The 20,950-nt window shown below is 64.7% G+C and overlaps 3 protein-coding genes across 5 annotated transcripts; 2 read left to right on the top strand and 1 right to left on the bottom strand.

Annotated features, from left to right (window-relative positions):
- The first annotated feature begins 1,085 nt into the window (after window positions 1-1,085).
- Window positions 1,086-11,825, top strand: MMS19 (MMS19 cytosolic iron-sulfur assembly component). Its single transcript, XM_088528707.1, has 30 exons — window positions 1,086-1,132; window positions 1,608-1,708; window positions 3,200-3,285; window positions 3,708-3,782; window positions 4,278-4,347; window positions 4,553-4,681; window positions 4,879-4,940; window positions 5,181-5,267; window positions 5,606-5,680; window positions 5,954-6,031; window positions 6,293-6,431; window positions 6,823-6,977; window positions 7,100-7,178; window positions 7,421-7,546; window positions 7,879-7,960; window positions 8,317-8,414; window positions 8,749-8,892; window positions 9,006-9,161; window positions 9,439-9,538; window positions 9,710-9,812; window positions 9,932-10,006; window positions 10,130-10,256; window positions 10,339-10,439; window positions 10,518-10,574; window positions 10,684-10,870; window positions 10,997-11,079; window positions 11,159-11,323; window positions 11,412-11,471; window positions 11,571-11,671; window positions 11,749-11,825. The coding sequence occupies exons 4-30, from the start codon at window positions 3,711-3,713 to the stop codon at window positions 11,774-11,776; spliced, it is 2,739 nt and encodes a 912-aa protein (XP_088384833.1). The 5' UTR covers window positions 1,086-1,132; window positions 1,608-1,708; window positions 3,200-3,285; window positions 3,708-3,710; the 3' UTR covers window positions 11,777-11,825.
- A 713-nt stretch (window positions 11,826-12,538) lies between these two features.
- Window positions 12,539-17,988, bottom strand: ZDHHC16 (zDHHC palmitoyltransferase 16). Of its 3 annotated transcripts, XM_088528889.1 has the most exons (11): window positions 17,944-17,988; window positions 15,992-16,244; window positions 15,635-15,829; window positions 15,196-15,284; window positions 14,920-14,948; window positions 14,593-14,726; window positions 14,297-14,344; window positions 13,679-13,764; window positions 13,277-13,400; window positions 13,134-13,204; window positions 12,539-12,780 (listed from the first exon to the last, which is right to left on the bottom strand). In XM_088528889.1, the coding sequence occupies exons 2-11, from the start codon at window positions 16,226-16,228 to the stop codon at window positions 12,666-12,668; spliced, it is 1,128 nt and encodes a 375-aa protein (XP_088385015.1). In that variant the 5' UTR covers window positions 16,229-16,244; window positions 17,944-17,988; the 3' UTR covers window positions 12,539-12,665. The 3 variants fall into 3 exon arrangements, with proteins under 3 accessions (XP_088385015.1, XP_088385014.1, XP_088385016.1); XM_088528888.1 differs by having other exon boundaries at window positions 13,134-13,400; XM_088528890.1 differs by lacking the exon at window positions 14,297-14,344 and having other exon boundaries at window positions 17,944-17,986.
- Window positions 17,989-18,176: 188 nt separating this feature from the next.
- Window positions 18,177-20,337, top strand: EXOSC1 (exosome component 1). Its single transcript, XM_088528886.1, has 8 exons — window positions 18,177-18,226; window positions 18,372-18,490; window positions 18,892-18,966; window positions 19,171-19,259; window positions 19,477-19,510; window positions 19,673-19,723; window positions 19,808-19,892; window positions 20,213-20,337. Exons 1-8 carry the CDS (start codon window positions 18,196-18,198, stop codon window positions 20,317-20,319), a joined length of 591 nt encoding a protein of 196 aa, XP_088385012.1. The 5' UTR covers window positions 18,177-18,195; the 3' UTR covers window positions 20,320-20,337.
- The last annotated feature ends 613 nt before the right edge of the window (window positions 20,338-20,950 follow it).

Below are 20,950 nucleotides of genomic sequence, written 5' to 3'. Positions count from 1 at the left end.
GAGCCGCGGGGAGCAGCGGCGCTTGCTCCTGGTTACGGCACTCCGCTTCAGCCCATTCCCGTGCGTTAGGAGAGCAGCAGCTCTGTTGCGTTCGGTCTGTGAACGTGCAGCGAGGCTGGCGGGGGCCGTGGAGACAGGTTCGTCTCAGCCCTGCACGGAGGGGCAGGCAGGAGGCTCGAGGGCTCTTTGGAACTCTCCAAGCTGTGCTCTGCGAGCAAGGTGCTGGGTTCCGACAAGTGGAAGGGGTGAATGAGCCGTCTTGGCAGCCCACTCTGCGTCGGGCCTGTGCACAGCACCCGCCTGCCATTGCACTGGGGTTTGCAGACTTCACCAGCACCTTCCAGCTGCACCTCCTGGCTCCCACTCTTTGGGCTCTCGGACTCCTCTTTCCTTGGGGCTCCTCCTGTTTGTCATGCAGCAGCTCTGTCCCGCAGTCCAGGCTCTCTCCCTGCTATCCAGGTGGAGTCCTGTCTCTGGAGCTGCCTGCTGTCAGAAAACGTTGGTGTGATTTCTGCCACCCTCAGAGACCTCTCTGTAATGAACTGCATGACTTAACAATGAAATTAAGTGCTTTAGAAAGAGCCAATAAGTGTTTGCAACAGCAGGAGACACTGGCTGAGACAAGGCCTGGCAAAGTCCCAAACTGAAACCTTTAGGCTTCTCAGAATGTGGCTCTGCCCGTCACAAAGGCTGGACTTGAGCAGGATGCGGGAACAAACCAGGCTCACAGAGTGCCCAGAAATGCTCCTGGCAAAGACAGTGGATCTCATGGCTTTCTTTTTTTTTTTTTGTGTGTGGAAAGAATGTTTTACCTGGGTTACGGGCAGGGGGTGCTGCTTGTTTCCCAGCAGTGCCCCGTGCTGCCTGCAGACCCGGGCTCCCGCGGAGCACAGGGAGGCTGCTTCTCCCGGGAGCAGCCCATCGGGAATGGATGCAGCCGTGCAGGGGAGGCGCAGGGAGGTCTCCCCTCAGCACCGGCCCTCGACTCTGATCCAGAAGACTCAGTCCCAGACGTGCTCGCAGGAAGGGCTGGAGGTAGCTGAGAGTCTTTGATTTATTCTCTTAATTCTTCTCTTTCTGCAGGGGTTAAAGATGGAAGCTGGACTATACTGCAGGTCGTGGAAGCCCTTGGGTAAGAAGAGCTTTTCACACATTTTGCATCATGTAAGGGGAGATTCCCGCAAGGAGGATGTGCGAGAAGGAATTGTGCATTGTAACAACCTATCCCAGACCTACCCCTGTCCCTGCCCAGCTGTGCTGCCCACACAGGCCTGCAATCCTACAGTCCACTCGTGGCTCTGGGGCCAGGCTGGGCTCTGTCCTCACAGAATCCAAGAGTAGTTGGGAAAGGGCAGGGCCGGAGCAGGTGCCGTGGCAGGCAGGGCCGGGGCACGGCTCCGTGGGGCTGCTGCAGCAGGAGTGCGCGCTGCCGGCTCCGCGTCGCGCTGCGGCTCCCGCCTGCGAGCTGCAGGCAGCCAGGGCAGCAGGAAGGTGCCGTGCGTTCCCTGCCTGCGCAGCGGCGCTTCTGCGTCTCAGGGTTTGCTTGGGGTTCGTTTCCTGCTCTAGTGTCCCTGCTCATAAGAGGCTTTTCCCTCACGATTGGCTAGGTCTTGCCTGGAGAACACAGATCCTCGGGCGCGAGGGCGAGGAATCCAGCTGCTGTCACAAGTCCTGCTCCAGTGTTACTCCCTGCTCCAGGAGAAGGAAGGTAAGGATTGCACTGGGCCTTTTGGTGACTGCTGGCAGGGCCCTGAGAGGGCCTGTCCTCCACTCAGCAAAGTGACTGATTTAGCACTGTGACCATTTCAAGGGTCAGAGTCCAAGGAGGATGCAGCGTCTCACACATTTTGCTACCCTTGCAGCACAATTTGGGTCAGAGCCCTGAATGAGCCAGAGCCCTGGAGTCCCGTGTCCCCAGTGACATGGGGATGTTGTGCACACAGATGTGCTCACTGGCATAGGCAGGGCAGGGGGATGTACCTGCCTGTCAGACTTCTTGGGTAGCAGTTCACTGCAGGAAGGCCATCGCTCACAAAGCAAGTCATGCTGCAGACCTGGTGCCTGCCCACTGCGATTCTGGGGGGTCCCTGTGGCCTGGAGAGATCAGAGATGAGGGTAGGGATGAAGGTGCTGAAGAGGAGCCGGGGGAAGGAGCCCGGCGGAGGGACAAGGAGAAGGTTAAGCTGTGTTAAATGCTGCCTAGTTTCTGACTGCCAGTGGGAGAAGCCAGTAAGTGCTGTCAAACTGTGATGTGGAGCGGAGGGCCTTGCTGCTGGGTAGCTGAAGCAGTGCCAGCAGCGCAGGGGGGCACAGTGAGTACGTGAGGTGCAAGAGGGGAAGGGTGGAGGTAAAAGGCCCTCGGGCTTTGGCCTTTGCCTCTGTGTTCGGCTTGGGCAGGTCTGAGAGCAGCTGTGTGGAGGGAGGTGCACACAGAGCTACTGGTGTAACTGGACCTGGCTGTAATGACAGGGCAAGGGCCTGAGGTGCCCTGGAGGGCTGGGCAGTGCCAGGGAGGGTCAGCGGGAGGCCTGGCAGCCCGGACAGCTGAGAGGGGAAGGACCGAGCTGGAGCCGAGTCCCCAGCGGCTCTGGAGGAGGGCGCAGAGGCAGCGCTGGAGGGCTGGCCCGTTTCCCCTCATCAGCTTCCTCTCCCAGTTGCTCTCGCGCGCGCTGCGCCAGGCTGCCTCCCGAGGAGGGATTCCTGCGGCACCCGTGGGCGCAGGATGCGGCAGCCGGCTCTTCCAGTCCTCTTCCTGCTGCCGCTGCCCAGCCCCGCGTGCGCTGGCACCTGGGGCCGTGACTCAGAGCCCGGGAACGTGTTGTGGAGGCAAACACGGGAGCCCGGGGCTGCGCCGCACCCGCCACATCCTCCGTCCCTCCTGAGCGGCGTCTGCCAGGCCCCTGCCCGTGTCTGTGCCCGCGTGTCCAGGCAGGCCAGGGCAGGCGCATCCCTGGTAGCTCCTGTGCCTCTGCAGGGCCACAGGCAGGTGCTGCCCCGCTGTGGTCACACGTGGGTTCCCAGGGGAAGGGAGAAGGTGTCAGAGGCAGGTGAGTGCACCCAGCAGTGGCAGGAGCTTGGTCAGGCCCCGCGTTCACCAATGTGAGGTTTGTTCACCGTTCAGCCTGCAGCAACTTTTGGCAGAGCTGGGGCTGGTGCTGAGTTCCTGGTCCTAATGCACCTCGGTGTCTGTTTCTGGCAGTGCTGCATCTGGTCCTGTTCTATGAGAGCCGGCTGCAAGATCATCACCTTGTGATCCCTGCGGTGCTCCAGGGACTCCGAGCGCTGGTGAGTCCATGACCTCCAAGCCCACGGCTGCCAGGCCACGCTCCAGAGCGGGGCCGGGGAGGAGCAGCACCTGCAGGCAGCCCGGGGCAGTGCATCAAGCAGAGCCCAGCTGGGCTTCAGCTCCTGCCTCATTACGTTGCCCTGTCTCCTCTGGTCCTGTCTTGATTTTTCTGGTGTTGGAGATATGTCTGGTATTGGAGCAAAAACTCACTGGGCGCCCTGGGGAGTGGGCTACATGCTAGTGGCTCGGGGCTGGCATTTCCCAGCAGGAGAGGCAGGGGTCTCGTCTTGCCCTGTTAGCGAGGGTGGCAAGCTCTGCCGGGGTGTAGGGAGGATGCCATAACGCTAGAGGTGGCTGCTGTTCAGCAGGCAGGAGCTCCACGTCGGCGTGGTGGTTCTTACTTTGCTTTCGCTCTCTGCAGAGCATGTGTGAGGCGCTGGCGCCAGGGCTGGCAGTGTCTGTGCTCAAAGCCATCTTCCAGGAGGTGCACGTGCAGGTGAGCAGTGCGACTGTCCCAGCTTTTGTCTCTGCTCTCTGGGTGTCTATCCTGAGGAGCGAGCTGGTGGCAGTCAGTACCACTGTGGTGCTCCTGGGGAGCTTAGAGGTGGCGTGCAAAGGCAAAGATCAACTGTTCATGTCTGGCCCTTACCCTGTCTTCTCTTGCTCCTGGGGCAATTAACTTTGTTGTGTTCTCCAAGCTGGGTTTAAGAGACTCCCACCCCCAAATTTTCCTACTTCTTGAGACTGTCTGTGCTGGCAGGGCCCTGGGTGGCAGGATTTGGGGTGTGTATATGTGCAGTTGTGCTCAGGTGCAGTCGCCTGAGCATGTGCACTCTTTGCACATAGTAAATGGGACCTGTGTGGCGGGAAGTAGCAGCTGAGCTGCTGGCAGTGCTGCTTGCTGCTCAAGGGCACGTGCGTGCCCTTGGGTGCTGTCTAGCAATGCTGCCAGTATTGAGGCTTGTTCTGATTGCTTTGCTCCTCCCCGCAGTCCCTGCTGCAGCTGGACCGTTACACAGTCTACAGCATCATCACCAACTTCATGGGCTCCAGGGAGGAAGGTGAGGGGGCCAAGGCCAGAACTGCTCTGGGGTTGCTCAGGCTGCAAAGATGGTGCTTTTCCCTTCCTGGGGCAGGGGCTGTGTGGCATTGCTTGGGAAGACCTGGCAGGGCTCTTGCGCCAGGGGAGCAGGGCTGATTTCACCCTCACATGGGTGAGGTCTGGAGTTCTGCAGCCCTTCCTGCTCACACTCCTCCCTCCTGCAGAGCTGAAGGGCCTGGGCGCTGACTTCACGTTCGGCTTCATCCAGGTGATGGACGGGGAGAAGGATCCCCGCAACCTGCTGGTGGCCTTCCAGATCGTGCGTGACCTCATTGGCAAGAACTACGCTCTGGGTGAGCCTGCGCCTGCTGCGCGGAGCTCCTCAGGGCACGTGGCACTTCTCTCCCTGCTCTAGGAGGGATGGCTCTTGGCTTGGGGTTGTGCCTGACGTGATTTGGGAGCTGCAGACTCAGCCTGTGGCTGGTGCTGAGCACAGATGCCCTGTTCCCCAGCATCCCTGCTCACAGGCTTCCTCCTTTCCCTACTGCAGGTCCCTTTGTGGAGGAGCTGTTCGAAGTCACATCCTGCTACTTCCCCATTGATTTTACTCCAGTGAGTGAGTCTGCCCCCTGCCATAGCCTATTCCTTTTCCTTTTTTTTTTTCACGTGTTATGTCACATGAGACACAGCATGCCTCCCATGGGAGGGAGGAGAGGGTGGGCAAGAGGCTTGGGCAAGTGGCTGTGCCGTGCTATCCAAGCCAACAGGCCCATGCCAGGCTGCCTCTGGTGACCAGCATTGCTGAGATGAGATAGGAGGTTTCCTAACAGCAACCCTGTGCTTCCCTTCCAGCCCCCCAATGATCCCCATGGCATCCAGAGAGAAGACCTAATCCTGAGCCTCCGGTCTGTTTTGGCCTCTACACCCCAGTTTGCTGAGGTAGGTGGCCCCCCAGCAGCTCTCAGGCACCTGTCTCTTCCTCAAGCACAGACTGCATTTCATAGTGCTGCAGCTCCCTGTTGATCCCATGGGATGGGAACTGCTGGGACAAGGAGTCTGCACAAGCACCACTGTCTCCTGCTGGTAGCCCCCATGTCCCACTTGTCCCTCGCCTGGACAGAGGGAGGGTGCTGGTACCGCCCCCCTGAGAAGAGGCTATCATGGGCATCCCTCCTCTTCAGATCTCTTGGAAGAGGCTGAGCACCCCCGCTGGGCCACAGAGGTGCATGTTAAGGTGATGCAAGGGGTATGATGACTCTAACTGCCTCTCTTTGCAGTTCCTGCTCCCTCTGATCATTGAAAAGTTGGACTCAGACCTGCAAAGTGCCAAGCTTGACTCCCTGCAGACCCTGGTAAGGAAGAATCCCCTTCTGCCTTCAGTCCACAGCTGGTCTGGCCTGCTAACAGAGGGCAGCATCCAGCCACCTTCAAGTCCCTTTGTCAGTCAGCAACTCTCCCTTACAGAACCTGGTCCATAGTTTCCAGAGTCCTCCTTTGGCCTTTGTCACTCCTTCCTCTTCCTCTCTGCCTTGTGTGGTTCATGCAGCCCTGTGGGAGCCTGCTGGGGCGGGCAGTGTCCCTGTCCTGGCGTCTCTCTGAGGCCTGCTCCTGGCTCCCTCCTGCAGACAGCCTGCTGTGCTATCTATGGGCAGAAGGAGCTGCAGGAATTCCTCCCCAGCCTCTGGTCATCCCTGCGCAGGGAGGTGAGTACTGCGGTGCCCAGCAAGTGCAGCGGGGCTGCTGCTGGCCAAGACTTCGCAGGAGGGCTCCTGGCAGCCTCAGACAGCCCCGACCGAGATGTGGGGGCAGGCCGGCCCTCCCAGAGTGTCCCTGGGGCTCACGGGGTGCCCCGTGGCGTTTTCAAAGCACGCCAGAAGCGGGACCCACCCTGCGCCCTCCAGCCCGCCCTGGCGCTGTGACCCTCGCGGCTGGGCTGAGCGCCGGCTCGTCCCGTTTCCCGGCAGGTGTTCCAGACAGCGAGCGAGAGGGTGGAGGCCGAGTGCCTGGCCGCGCTGCACGCTCTCTCTGCCTGCCTCTCCCGCTCCGTGCTCAGCTCCGACGCCGAGGACCTCCTTGACTCGTTCCTCAGCAGTGTCCTGCAAGGTAGCCAGCAGATAGCTACCCGCTTCCTAGCGGCTGAGCTGGACAGAGCCTGGCACTGGCAGGCTGGCAGGCATCCCCTAGCCAGATCTCCTGCTCTTCTCTTCGAGACTTTTTTTCTTTCATTTCTGGCTCTCAGCTCTGCCGGTTGGTGTTGGCTTCCCCAGGGGGATTAACTACTGGAGTGGGCAAAAGGGGCCACAGTCAAAAATTCCTACTGAATTGACTTGCTTTCCTTTCTGCTGTGTCTGGGTGTCCAAGGCTACTGCGGCCCTTGGAGCAGAGGGAGGCAGCTCTGAGGAGGCCACGCCGCAGCTCAGAGCCGCGGTACCTCCGAGCTCGGCGGTGCGTCCCACCCCAGTTATCCGCCGGCGCTGACACCAGCCCGTCTCAGATTGCAGGCACCATCTGTGCGAGCCCGACATGAAGCTGGTGTGGCCGAGTGCCAAGCTCCTGCAGGCAGCAGCGGGCGCCTCCCCGCGCGCCTGCCACTGCGTCACGCGCAGCGTGGTGCCCCTGCTGCTGGAGCAGCACACAAAGCACCCGCAGGTGAGCGGCACCCGCGCTGTGCTGCCACTGTCCCTCCTGTTTGTGGCCTTGCGGCATCGGGCTGAGACGCAGCAGCGTCTCACGGTGATGCCAATCTGGGTTACACTTTTGCACCCCTGCAGAGCAGCCAGAGGAGGACAATCCTGGAAATGCTGCTCGGCTTCCTGGAGTTGCATCAGAAGTGGGGACATGTGGAGGAAGGTGAGGTTTGCTGGTCCCTTGGAGCCATCAGTGTGCTAAGGGTTCTGCTGCTCCCTGCCTCCTATGCTGGCAGAGGAGGAGAGCTCCCTGCGGGCTTGGGTGGCTGCGTATCCGTGGCTCCAGCGTGTCCCAGGCATCTCATTTGTTCTCTGTGGGCCGGCAGGGCCGCACAAAGGGCCCATGCGGGGCTGTGGCAGTGGCTGTGCTGGGGCAGCGCAGCGACACGGTGCCTCTGTCTGCAGAGGAGAGCGTCCTGCTGCCGCTGCGAGCCCCGCTCTGCTCCGTGGTGTTCTCGGCAATGACGGACCCCAGCGTGCAGCTGCAGCTGGTGGGGATCAGGGTGATGACGGTCCTGGGCTCTCTGCAAGGTTGGTGTCTTGTTTCCCCTGTGGGGTCAAAGGGAGGTGTCACCCCAGTCAGGGGATGTGGTTGCACAGGTCTGGTGAGTGCCTGGGAAGGGGCTCAGATTTGGTGCTGTGTGTGGCTGTGCTGGAGAAGTGGTGACATTTCCCAGCTAGGTCATGAGTTCTGGGCACTCTTGGTCTCTCTCCTACATGTTCATGCTGGGCACCTGGTATCTCTGGAGTTTGGCACACTGCTGCGTTGCTAACAACCTGGATGAGAGGGAAGGATGCTGGCCAGGACAGCAGCATCTTTGCCTTTGGCCAAGGGCAGGTTTCCTCCATGGCTCTTGTTCCAGGCTTCCTGTCTCCTTCTGACCTGGAGCTGGTTGTGGATCACCTCCTGCGGCTCATTCTGCATGAGGAGGATTCCCAGAGCAGGTGAGGGGCTGGCTGGAGCCATTCTGGTCACCTGTGCTCTGGAAAGAGGAACAAAACCTGGCTTTGCTGAAGAGAGGGGTTGCAATCTGGGTGAAGGTACAGGAGCTGTGTGAGCTAAAGGATCAGCTGTGTAAAACAGCTATGAGAGAAACCAGACAGTTCCTAAACTGGAAATTCAAAAGCCTGGCCCTGTCAAAGTGGGGGCTCTGCTTTACCTTCCAGCAGGGTGAACAGGGCAGATTGCTGAGAAATGGGTTTTTGGAGACGCCTTTAAGCTGTGTTTCTGCAGCCTGTGTGCCAGGAACGCAGAGTTTGAAGCCCTCCCCTCCCCTCTCCCATTCTTTCCCACCCTGCAGTGAGGCAGCAATGGAGGCAGCTGGATCCCTGGCCCCCATCCATCCACAGAGTTTCTCGGGACGCATGATTCCGAGACTTGGAGAGGAGCTGCAGTCAGGTAGGGGTCGTCAGGGAAAAGATTGACTTCTGGCATAGGGATGAGGCCCATCCTGGCTCAGCTCCTGCCAGGGCTCCCTTCACCAGGGGCTTTGGTTTGGGCTTCATGGTGCTGGCACAGGGAAGGCTGTGCCGAGGGCTGGCAACCAGCCTGCGCTGCCAGGGTCACCCATGCGAGGAGGAGCTGCGGAGCGGGCAGGGTCCCTTTGGCTTGGAACAGGCTACTTCTGCTGTGCTGCTTCCCCACATCGCACTGACGTTCTCTGGGCTCCGAATGTCCTTGGGCTGGGTCCGGGCTCCCTGCAGCCCCCCGCTGAGGTGCGTGTCCTGTGCAGAGCGGGAGGAGGAGGATGGCTCCCGAGCGCCGCGCCGCCTGCGGCAGCGCTGCCTGCAGGCCCTGGCAGCTGCATCCACACACCCCAGCATCGTGCGGGAGACCGTCCCTGTTCTGCTGCGGCACCTCCGGCAGCTGCAGAGAGGTAATGTGGCCCCTGGGAAACGTCGACACGCAGCTGGGTGCTGCCCCCGGGATGCCAGCACCGATGGGGTGAGAGCAGTGGCCGCTGGATGTGACAATACCCGTGTCCTGCAGGGAGTGAGGCTGGGAGCGCCCAGGACGTGGTCTCTGTGTGCCAGAGCCTCCAGCGCGTGGCCCTGCAGTGCCAGCAGGATGCAGAGAGCTGCTGGTACTACCACCAAGCGGTGGTGCCCTGCCTGCTGGCCATGGCTGTGCAGGCCGCCATGCAAGGTAGGTGCAGGGCTGCAGTGGGGCAGGGGGCAGCTCCCCATGCTCTCTGAGGTCCTGGGAATCCCTTTGGAGTCCCAGAGGCTGCAGTTGACACTGTCGCGACCCTGCAGCTAGTGCCACTGTGGTTGTCAGCCCCTGGCAAGCACAGGCGCTGTAGGGTCTCAGCACCCTCCTGGCAGGGCCAGAGCTGCAGCACCCCATGCCACTGTGGGTCACCGGTTGTGCTGGGTGGCTGTGGCAGGCGCCAACATGTCCCATTTCATCCCGCTGCCTGCAGAGAGCACCCACCCGCCGCTGGGCAAGGCGCTGCTGGAGGAGGAGGCGCTGGCTGCCATGGTGCCCGTCATCAGCGCCGCCTGCACTCATCTGAGCCCCGAGTGAGTGACGCCGGTGCGGGTACTGCGAGGCTGCGCACAGCATCGCCTTGCAGTGAGGGGCACGCTGGGTCCCCCTCCCCGGCCCTTCGTTCACGTTCCACCTGGGAGGTACCCCAGAGCTCTCCGGTGACACTCCCAGAGCAGCACATTGCAGTGTCTCCTTTCTCCTAGACTGGCTGCCCAGAGCGTGTCCCATGTGGTGTCCCTCTTCCTGGATGGAGAAGTCTCATTCCTGCCCCAGAACAGTTTTCCTTGTTCCTTCCAGCCCTTTGGGGTGAGTGAGGTGCTTGGGTTGAGGTGCCTGAGGAAAGGCAGGGGATGAGACTATGGGCACAGGGGGAAGCAGCTGCCAGAGAGGACTGTGATGATGTGAGTCCTGTTCTGTCCCCACAGGGTGGGGAGCGCTTGGAAGCCCAGAGCCGCCTTGTCGCTCTCCTCATGGCCTTCGTCTGCTCCTTGCCTCGCACTGTGAGTTGGGGGAATGGGGTGGAAGGGGCTGTGGCTGAGAGTCCTGCCCAGGACTGTGGACGATGGGGAGAGGAAGGGAGCAGTCGTAGCCCCCAGGCTGTGACAGCTGCGGGTCTCTTTCAGGTGCTGATCCCTCAGCAGGAGAGGCTGCTCCGGGAGCTGCTAGCGCTGAGCTGCTCCAGCAACTGCCCCTTCACGGCCACCACAGCCGCCAAGTGCTTTGCAGGGCTGGTGAACAAGCACGCGGAGGGTAAGGGAGCTGGGCCGGCCGCTGTGGGGGCCCGGTGCAGCGCTGCCGGGGGGATCATCAGCTGGGCTCCTCTGCGTCCCAGGGCAGCAGCTGGATGAGATCCTGCAGCTGGCAGTGAACAGGATGGAGCCGGCGCTCGCAGAGGGGCCGCAGCGGACGCAGGCGCTCACGCTGCTGCTCTGGGTAATGCCCGCCCCGTGTGCTGCAGGACGGGGGCCCCGGGCACGGGCAGCCCATGCTGACTCTGCTCTGCCTGCACAGGTGACCAAAGCCCTCGTGCTGCGCTACCACCCGCTGAGCACCCGCCTGACGGACAAGGTAGGCCCTGCGTGGGGTGGGCGCTCTCGGAGGAGCCACCCGCTTCCCTGGCAGCTGGGTGGGAGCCCCTGGCGCTCAGCGCCTCATCCCGGGCACTCTTCCCTCCCAGCTGCTGGGCCTGCTGGCTGACGCGGAGCTGGGCACCACGGCGGCCGACGGCTTCGCGCTGCTCATGGCCGACGCGCCGGACGTGCTGCACAAGGGCTGCCACGCCGCCGTGCGCATCATGTTCCGCCAGCGCTTCTTCACTGACAACGTGCCCAAGCTGGTGCAGGGCTTCCACGGGGCTGGCCCCGGTGAGCGGCCCCTCTGGCCTGGCCTGCAGGGCTGGGCTTGTCCCCTGAAGGCCCCTCTATCTAAGAGATCTGCACTGGGCTCTGCTTGTTCCCCTCGCTGGCTCTAACCACCTCTGCTCTTTACAGACGTGAAGGCCAATTACCTGAAGGGTCTGTCCCACGTGCTCAACCACCTCCCCAGACCTGTGCTGGTGACGGAGCTGCCCAGGGTGAGGGCCAGCCTGGCTGGGGGGGCACTGTGACAGCGCACGCAGCAGGAGGACTTGATCACATCTGTGTCTTCTGCAGCTCCTCTCCCTGCTGCTTGAGGCCCTGTCCTGCCCGGACCGCGTGGTGCAGCTCTCCACGCTGAGCTGCCTCCAGCCGCTGCTGCTCGAAGCCCCGCATATCATGAGCATGCACATCGACACGCTGGTCACCAAGGTCCTCGGCCTTACCTCCAGCCCCACAATGGTGCGTGTACCCCTTCTCTGTCCCGTGCTTCCCCCCCTCCTCTGCCTTGCCCTGGCCCCTGCCCGCTGCTCACTCCTGCCTCTTCCAGGCTGTCCGCATCGCTGCCCTGCGCTGTGCCCATGCGCTCACCTACCTGCCCCTCACTGTGGTAAGTTCTGCACCACGGAGGCTGCTGGCCCCTGGTGTGAGGGGCTTGGAGGGACCCAGCCCTCCGGCTTTCTCACTAACAGCCATCTCTGTCCCCCAGCTGCTTCCGTACAAGCCGCGGGTCATCCGGGCGCTGGCCAAACCCTTGGATGACAAGAAGAGGCTGGTGCGGAAGGAGGCAGTGGCAGCGCGGGGCGAGTGGTGAGTGCACGATGCTGCAGCCGGGGGGAGCCAGGGGGCTGGCAGCCTGGCTCAGGGCCCCATCTCTGTCCCCACAGGTTCCTGCTGGGGAGCCCGGGCAGGTGAACGCCCTGTGCCCCGTCCCTGTGCTGACCGACAGGCTCCTGCGAGGCCGCTGCCCTCGGGACTGCCCTGAGGCCGGCAGAGCCTCCCGGAGCGCAGGGCTGCTGCGCTGGGCCGGGGGCCACCAGGCAGCCCCTCCCTGCAGCACCTTCCCTGCGGGAAGCAGCGGGGCTGCTTGCAGCACCCACGGACACTGATGGACACGCTGGCCCCACACGCGGGGAGAGGGCAGCCCCGTGCCCAGCCGTGCAGTGTGTGGCGCCGCGCATGCCCGAAGAATAAACCCGGGTTTTGTAACACTGCGATGCCTCTCTCTGAGGGCCGGGCTGGGCTGCTGCTGCTCCTACCCCTGCATCGTGGCCCTGCCCTGCCAGGCCTTGCTTCTCCTGGGCCCGTCAGCCAGGACAGGGGCAGGTGCCCAAGGGCTTTGCCCTTGCGCCGCTCTAGGCAGCAGCTGGGCTGCCCTGGGCCTGGGCTGCTGCTCCCCCTACTACAGGTGAGAGTCACTCTTAGAAAAACAACACCTCTTTATTGGATATTATTACATTTGTAAAAAGCCTCCCTGGCCAGTACTTGCAGGGGGAGAAATACATGGTCCTTCAAGCCCCCCTCCCGAAGCTGGGCGAGGTGCTGGCCTGAACCTGTGCGTAGCAGGGGCAGCACCTGCAGCTCATGCCCCCTGCCCTGCCGGGGGCTGCCTGCAGCCACCACGGAGCCAGAAGCGCCGGCACTGACGCTGTCCAAAGAGCTCCCCGGGCTCTGGCTCCAGCTGGCAGCGTGTGCCAGCACCTGCCTTCAGCCAGCTGCTTGGGCCAAGCAGGACACGAGGGCTGGCTTTGTGCTTCCCTGCCTGCAGGGCGAGGAGGGCTGCAGCGCCAGGTCCGTCTCACGTTCAGATGGCCAGGAGCGGTGCCCGCTGCTCCCTCACACAGGGAGGGACGTCCCAGCTCAGCCCTGTTCCATGTGGCAGGTGAGGAGAGGGCAGCAGGACCCGCGTGAGCCAGTGTCTGGGGGGAGAGGAAGGAAGGCTGCAGCAAAGCACTCGCGCCTTGGCGCCGCGCCGAGGGGGCCAGGCAGGACCCTCAGGAGAGGGAGGCCAGGGAACCCGCATCCCTGAGCTGTCACAGACTGAGCTCCTGCACCTGAGCCGCCATGGGAGCCCAGGGCCTGGCAGGAATGTGTGAACAGGGCCCCAAGGCAGCCGCGTGCTGGGCCCTGCCAGGCCCAAGGGCTGGCCAGGTTTTTCATGGTGCCAGTTGGGACCAGCACGGAGCACGAGATCCTCCCTCCCCTGCAGTGCAGGGGGTGCCCGGCCACCCTGTCCCTGCCCTGCCAGCGAGGGGCTGCCCCAGGGCATTACCTTGGCACGTCCACTCCCAGGAACACCTTCCAGTTATTCCAGATGCCGTAACTGTAGGGGTTCCTGAACACCTGCAGGCCAAAGGGATGCGTGGAGCCCAGCTCTGCCCTGGCTGGCCTGGTGCCTCCGGACACTGCGCTCACCTTGCCCTTCTTCTGCAGCCTCTGCCTCTCCTTTTTGTTGATGTGCCTCTCAATGCTGGTCTCCCCGCGGGTGATGAGGGCAGCGTGCCACAGCGTGAGGGCACCCAGGGCCAACGCCACCGAGCTGGGGACAGCAGGGGATAGCAGGTCACGCTAGTGTGACAGAGGGTAGGGCTGAGCCTATCTTCACAGCTGAGGGTCCTGCAGCCCTCACGGCATGGAGGCTCTGCTCTAATCCTGCGGTGCGGGGAGCTGAGGTCCTCCCTGCTCCGCTGTGTCCCCAGAGCCACCAGAGCAGAGCGGGTCGGTGCAGCCCGGCCGCGGGGCAGGCAGAGGGAAGCGCAGCGCGATGCAGGGCCGAGCTCCGCTGCCTGCCCTCGCGCCCGGCCCCTGCGCCCTCACCTGCACAGCACCCAGAGGTAGACGATGCTCTTGTGGAAAGCCCGCTGGCGGAAGGAGAAGGTGGGCGGCGGGGTCTGGTAGTAGGTCTGCAAAAAATAAAAATAGAGGACGGGAGGGGATTACACAAAGTGCTTTGCAGCGCAAGGGCCAGGTTGGGGGCTGCTGCGCCCGTGACTATTGCAGGGATCAGGCGGACAGAAAGGGCTGGGACCAGGACCAACACAAGAGCCAGGTGATGACGAGGTAGCCTGGGACAGCCATGAGACACGGACAGCACCTGACAGCCAGCAGATGAGTGAGAAGCAGCAGGTTAGAGGGGGAAAGCAGCCGGGGGTGGTCAGGACCCCGCAGCACACAGGGATGGAACCAGGTACGGACTATGGCCGCAGCTCGCCCCGAGGCAGGGCCTGTTGGCTCTGTACATGGGGAAGCAGCTGCCACACTGCTGGAGGCAGCGCCCGCAGCAGAGCTACCCACGAGACGAGCCTGGGTGCTGCTTTGTTCCTGCCAGGAGCTACCTGGAGAGCAGGAGCCAGAGCAGGGAGCCAGGCTGCAGGCAGCTGCAGGGCAGCTCTGCTCCGTGCTGCCTGGAGCAGCTGGGGAGCAGGGATGTCCCACCTGGTTGGCAGCCACCTGCAGTCTCTCCTTCTCAAGCAGTTTCATTCTCTAAGGGGATGGAAAACACAGGGCACCAGTTACATAGCTTGGAGGAGAAGACCCTTCCCACTCGCACCCCTGCAGGACCAGGGCAGCCAGGGGCATCAGAGGCGGTGGGAGAGGGGAAACAGAGTCACCGAGAGGCCGGGGCTGCTCCAGGCTCGTTCTGCAGGCTCAGTCCGGCAGTCGACACGCGCTAGCGCTGCCCTCCCCACCGCAGGCGGCAGCGGGGCCGGCGCTGCCTCTGCCCCGCTCACCTCGATGGCTGCATAGGCATCCCGGAACATGTCCCAGCCGCTGACGCTGCAGTAGATGCAGCCCATGGTCATGAAGAGGCAGAAGGAGAAGAAGTAGCGATGGTTGAAGTGCCCCACGCAGTTGTTGAGCCAGGCTGCCTCTGGGGTTAAAGGTGTGTAACCGTGACAGGCCACGGACATGAACCCACCCCGCAGGAACAAGGGCAACCCTCCCTGGCCCGCCAGCACGGCCTGGCTCCCAGCACCCTTCCTGGGGCCGGGGGACGCGGGAGAGGAGCAGGGACGGATGCGGGGCTGGCGCGGCGGGTCAGCGCTGCGGGAGGATACGGCAGTGGTGGTCCATCTTCAGCACACACCTGTGAGGGAGGAGAGCAGAGCGGGCGTCAGCGCCACCGCGAGCCCTGCTGCAGGGACAGGGGCTGCGTGGGGACAAGGCACGGAGCCAGCAAAGGGGATGGGACCTGCTCCTGCTGCAGCGCATGAGAGCGGAAGGGAGGCGTCCCACAGGCTGCCCCGAGCGGCGCGGGCACGGCAGCCCGGCGAGGGACCCGGCAGCCCGGCGAGGGCACTATGTGGGGCAGGGGGCAGGGCGAGGGACCCTACCTGTTGCAGATGCTGCAGTGATGGGTGCGAGCTGGCTTGGGAGCGATGCATTTTCTGCAGATGGAGACGCCAGTGAGATCGTCCTTGGCCTGCACGTAGGTCAGAAGAGGGTCAGTGTCCCCAAGCCCTGCGCTGGTCCCTGCTTCCAGCACTCTTCTGTCCCCACACTGCTCCCTTCCCCTGTAAGTCTAAGCCAGACCCAAGCAGGGCTGAGGACAATGTCCTGCAGCTACATTATCACTCTGAATCCCAGTGCCACCAGTCTCAGCCACCCTGTCCTGGAGGAGGCCTCCCACGAAGATGCCCCCGGGTGCCTGGCTGCTCCCAGCAGTTGTCCACAGCACAAACTGGGGAGCAGCACAGAGCTTCCCCTGCAGCCAGCACCGCTCCTGCTCCTCAGAGAGGCTGCGCTGCCAGCTGGGGCCCAGCCTGGCCTCACCTGCGGGGGGTACCCAGGGGAGGTGGTGATGGCCATGTAGTAGTGGAAGACGATCATGAGGAGGTTCCAGTGGCCGTAGGCGAGGTGCCAGCAGATCCAGGCAGGCGGGTAGGTCTGCAGAATGAGGGGCAGCAGGCAGATGTACACGATGGCCACGACGGAGCTCGTCAGCGCGATCACCAGCACCACAAACACCTGCAGGAAAGGGCAGCGGGTTGCGGGAGCACTGCGACGGGGCAGGCACAGCCACGGGGACGTGAGCTGAAGCACCCAGCGAACACCAGCCCTCGGCACACAACGCGCAGGCGGCCGGCTCGGGCCCCACGGGGCTGACGTTCACCCTCCCGGGGTACTCACCACCCCGAACCACCGCGTGACGTGGTCCACCAGCCAGTAGACGGGCTCGAAGAGGGAGTCGAGCACCACGTCGCCGTTGGTGAAGGAGTTGTAGAGCAGGGAGCGCAGGCAGAGGTGCCCGTAGCGCCACAGCTGCTCCGCTTGCCGCACGAGCCGGAAGCGCCGCCGCCGGCCCAGCCGCAGGCACCGGAGCAGCAGGCGCATCCCCGCTGCGAACAGCCGCTGCCGGCTCCTCATCCCCGCCGCGCCGCCCCTGTGGGCACCGGCACCGCTCAGCGAGCCCGGTGGCGCCTCGGGGGCTCTGCCCATGCGCCCCCCGGCCCCCTGCCCCGCCGTGGATGCCCCGTGCGGCCTCTCGTCCCGCGCACGGGCGCAGAGCGGGAGCGCGGGGCTCCCTCCACCACCGGGCACCGGCGCTCTCTGGGCCCATCTCGTCTTTCCCAGGGCACACGAGGCCAGGGCAGCGAGATGGAGAGACTGACTCAGAGGAAACCAGAGAAGGCGCTCGGGCTGCTGGGCCGCTTCCAGGGCAGGGGCTCACCGAGGATGCCCGGAGACCGGGCACAGCACCCAGATTCCCCCCTTCCTTCCTTGGTTCCACCTCGGACAAGCCCGCGCAGCACCGCAGAGCCTGGGCTGGCCCCAGGCAGCCGCGGCGGCAGCGCCGCTGCGCGGGAGCAGCAAGGCCGCGTTGAGCGCTCGCCAAGCCCCTCGTGCCACCCAAGGCCGGCACCGCGGCGAGGAGGAACCCGAGCTGGCCCCGCCACGAGGCAAATGATCCGCCAGGCCGCGGCCCCTGCACACACACGGCCCATCAACACTGAGCAGGCGCGAGGCCGCCCGGCTCCCTGCGAGCCCAGGCCGGCTCAAAGCCGTGCGCTGCCACTGAGCCTGTCCCCCAGCGACTCACGACAGCTCCGGAGCTGCCCCGGCCCCACAGCTGCCCTACGTATCTCAACCGTTTGCATCTCCCCACCGGCACCAGGCGAGGGGGGCACAGAGCCGCCCCTCAGCAAGCCGGGCTCGGGGGGCACGAGGAAGGGCCCAGCGCACAGGGAGACCAGCTCCAGGTGCCGCAATTCCCGCTGCCCTGTGTGCACAAGCAGGGGCTTCTCACTGCCCTGTGCACGTGCCGGGGCTCTTCACTGCCCTGTGCATGTTAACTGGGGCTGAGCCAGAGCCTGGGACACCCGGCCACATGCAGGGCTGCTCTCTGGCTTCCTGATGCTCCTGCTCTGAGACAACATGGGGGCAGGATGAGCAACCCCTCTGTGCCACCCCCTGCCCTACATTTTCCCCGGGCTCTGCCAAGGGCTTTCCTCAGAAGCACAGCAGAAGGGATGTGAATTGGCACTTTCACCCAGCGCAGCCTTTGGGCAGCCTCCATCCCATCCCTGCAGCCTGAGGAAGGGGAAGGGCTGCAGCCAGGGGCAGCTCCTGGGGCTGGCAGAGCCGCCTGCTCCGCTGAGGCCCCCAGCACGGCCGGGCCAGACACCAGCACGAGGCTCGAGGGGCGGCCCCGGTGCGCGGCCAGACCCCCAGACACTCTGGCCTGGCAGCTCCCAGCCCCACACCCGGCCCCAGGTCGCCCTCCTGTTGCAGTGCAGCACACAGGCAGCCACGGGCACGCGGCCCCGGGACCTGCCCCATCCATCCCCAGCACCAGCCCCCGGACCTGCCCCATCCATCCCCAGCACCAGCCCCATGGCGCATTACCCCTCCAGGCCCAGCCAGCTCCTCATTCACCGCAGCACGCAGCTCTCACAGCCTCACAGCAGCCTCCCGCTCCCTGCCAGCCCCACAGCATCGCCCTGCTCACTCGCGGCACCCAGCTCCCGCAGCCCCACAGCATCCCCCCCTTCGCCCCCAGCCCCACAGCATCTCCCCCCTTCGCCCCCAGCCCCACAGCATCCCCCCCCTTCGCCCGCGCCCGCCCGCGGGGCAGCCCCGACCTGCGGCGCCGCCTCCCGCCGCCTCCATGGCCGGCGGCCCGGGGCGCCAGGGGCAGCTCCGCCGCCCCGCGCACTGCGCCTGCGCGCCGGCTGCGCCGGGCCTGCCGGGAAGCGCCGCGCCGCCGCCGCCGGACTACAACTCCCAGCAGCCAGCGCTAGGGGCCGGGTCGGAGACAGCCAATAGGAGTGACGTTTACGGCGCGGCCTGGCCGAGGGCGCCAATAGGGTGCAGGAACGCTCCGGGTAGCAAACATGGCGCCTCCAGCACGGTACTGCGTCCCGGGTGAGCGCCGCGCCGCGGGGCCGGGGGCGCTGAGCGGGGCCGGGGCCGGGCGGGGAGGAGGAGAGCGGGGATGAGAGGGGGCTGCCCCGGGGGCTCCGGCAGGGCCCGGTCCCGCCGGTGCCGGTGCCAGCGGCGCGTCCCGCAGGCGAGCGGCTGTGCAGCAGCGGGGAGGCCAGCGGCGGCAGCGGCACCTACACGCGTCACGGCTTCGTCTACGCGTCGCTCGCGGGCTGCCTGCGCAGGAGCGGCGGGGAGAGCGGCGGGGTGAGCGCGGGCAGCGCGGCGGGGAGGGCGGCAGGGGGAGAATGGGGAGAGCGGGAAGAGTGTGGGGTGAGCGCGGGGAAAGCGGCGGGGTGAGCGCGGGGAGAGTGGGCTGAGAACGGGGAGAGCGGTGGGGAGAGCGGGGTGAGAATGGGGAGAGGGGTGAGGAGAGGGGGGAGAGCAGGTGGAGCGGCACGGAGAGCGAGGAGAGCAGTGTGAGCACGTGGTGAAAGTGGGGAGAGTGTGGGGTGAGCGGTGGGGAGAGTGAGGTGAAAGTGCGGAGAGCAGCGCGGGGATCAGGCTGAGCAGCGCGGGGATCGGGCTGAGCACAGGCTGCACAGCCCCTCCATGGCGCCGTGTACATGCGCGGGGTTCGGCCCGCGCTCAGCCCTGCGCCTCCACAGCTGCCCGTCGTGTCCGTGGTGAGGGACGCTGAGGCGCAGCTGCTGCCCGACGTGGGGGCTGTCGTGACGTGCAAGGTAGGGGAGCAGCTCGGGGGCAGGGAGCCCCCAGCCCTGCAGCAACAGGGCGGGCCGAGCCCACGGCCCCGCAGCGTGGTCCCCCTGGGGACACAGAACCCGGGACCGGCTCGGTGAGGGCAGCCGGAGTCCTGCCCGGCGCCTGCCTTGGCACGTGGATGTCCGGGGAAGGCGCTGCTGATCCCCAGCTCCCCTTCCCGGCAGGTTTGCAGCATTAACTCGCGCTTCGCCAAGGTGCACATCCTGTACATCGGCTCCACGCCGCTCAAGTCCACCTTCCGGGGCACCATACGGTAGGGCGAGGGCTGCGCTCTCAACGAGGCTGGGTGCCCAAATGCCCGGCACTCAGCGTGAGCAGGGGGGGGTTCTGCACTGCGCTGCCTGGGCAGGAGCTCTGCCTCGCGTGGAGCCAGCGGGTTCTGGGGGACGTTCACGGAGGCTGGGGAAACTCCTGCTGCGGGGCAATCCTGGCTGCTCACTCTGCTGCTCAGATCCCTCTGTCTTTTCTAGGAGAGAAGATATTCGAGCCACAGAGAAAGACAAGGTCAGTGAGGCGCTGCTGCTGTCGGGGTGCCACGGCCACCCTGGCCCGGCCTGGGCTCCCCTGCTCCTTTCCATGCGCGCTGGCGGCGGCGCAGCCTCCTGCCGTGCCCGCGCTGAGAGGCTCTTGTGCGGGCTGGGCCACGGCCTCTTCCCTCCCACGCAGGTCGAGGTTTACAAGAGCTTCCGCCCTGGCGACATCGTCCTGGCCAAAGTCGTATCCTTTCCAGGAGGGCCTGTGCGGGGCCAGGCCTCCCGCTCGCGTTCCCCCAGGGCCCTTCCCTTAACCCGTGTCTGACAGATCTCGCTGGGGGACGCGCAGTCCAACTACCTGCTGAGCACGGCTGAGAACGAGCTGGGGGTGGTGGTGGCCCGCAGCGAGGCAGGTAGGAGCGGGCGCAGGCTCGGCCGGCTCTGCCCGTCCCCGCCAGGAGCAGCTGATGCAGCTCCGGGCACGGGAGCAGCCTCTTCCCTTCCCCGCGCTGCCGAACCCCAGGGCGCTGGGAGGAGGGATGAGGGCCGTTGGAAAGGGGGAGCAACACGAAGGTCGAGGTTGGCTCTTAGCAGAGATGGGCGGGTGGTCACGCAGCAGGAGCAGAGCTGGGAGGCCGGAGCTCTGCCCCCAGCCCCACAGCATCCTGGCAGGCGGAGCGGCCTGGCCCAGGTGCTGCAGCCCAGGGCGAGACCCCCGGCTCGTGTCCCGCAGGGGTGCAGATGGTGCCCATCAGCTGGTGCGAGATGCAGTGCCCGCGCACGCACACCAAGGACTTCCGCAAGGTGGCCCGCGTGCAGCCCCAGTTCCTGCAGACCTAGCGGCCCAGCCTGGGCGGCTGTGGAGGCCGCGCTGGCCCTTGCTCGCAGCCACCCTCCAGGAGCCTGGGGGGCCCGAGCAGCCCCTGGATTTGAGCCTCCTACACGTGGCTCTGTAGCTGCTACAGGCTGGAAGAGTCGGCTGGGCCCCCAGTCCCAGGTTGGGTGTTATATCTGTGCTGTGCATAATAAATATTTTCCCAGAGTTTTTGCTCCGTGGCTGCCTGAAGGAAGTGCTCCAGCTGGTGTCATGTACAGCAGCTGTGGCATGGCAGGGGTGGCAGCCCCAGGAGCGCAGGGCCAAGGGGGTCTGTCCCCCAGCAGCTTTGCTGCAGTGAGGACCAGCAGCAGAGAGCAACACGTGGAGTGGGGGCCGTGCTGGCTCTGGGTACCTTCCCTGCAGGGCTGGGCTCCCCTGGGCTCTCTGCAGCCTGCAGAGTCAGAGGGTATCTGAATTCCCCCACACTGAGTGAGGCAGGTGCTGAGCAGCCCAGGGCAGAGCACCCTCCTCATAGCATCCTTCCTGCTCACCCCACATGCATCCCACGTGGTTCCGGGGAGGAAAGAGCAGGGGAAACACCACACTCCAGCACCAGCAACACCTCATACTCGCCCTGAGCCTCCAGGATGATGT

This window comes from Tinamus guttatus, unplaced genomic scaffold (assembly GCF_059628265.1).
Source record: "Tinamus guttatus ecotype Peru unplaced genomic scaffold, ASM5962826v1 Tinamus_guttatus_pri_ptg000314l, whole genome shotgun sequence".
Lineage (NCBI taxonomy): Eukaryota > Metazoa > Chordata > Aves > Tinamiformes > Tinamidae > Tinamus > Tinamus guttatus.
This window is presented reverse-complemented; position numbering and strand designations above follow the sequence as displayed.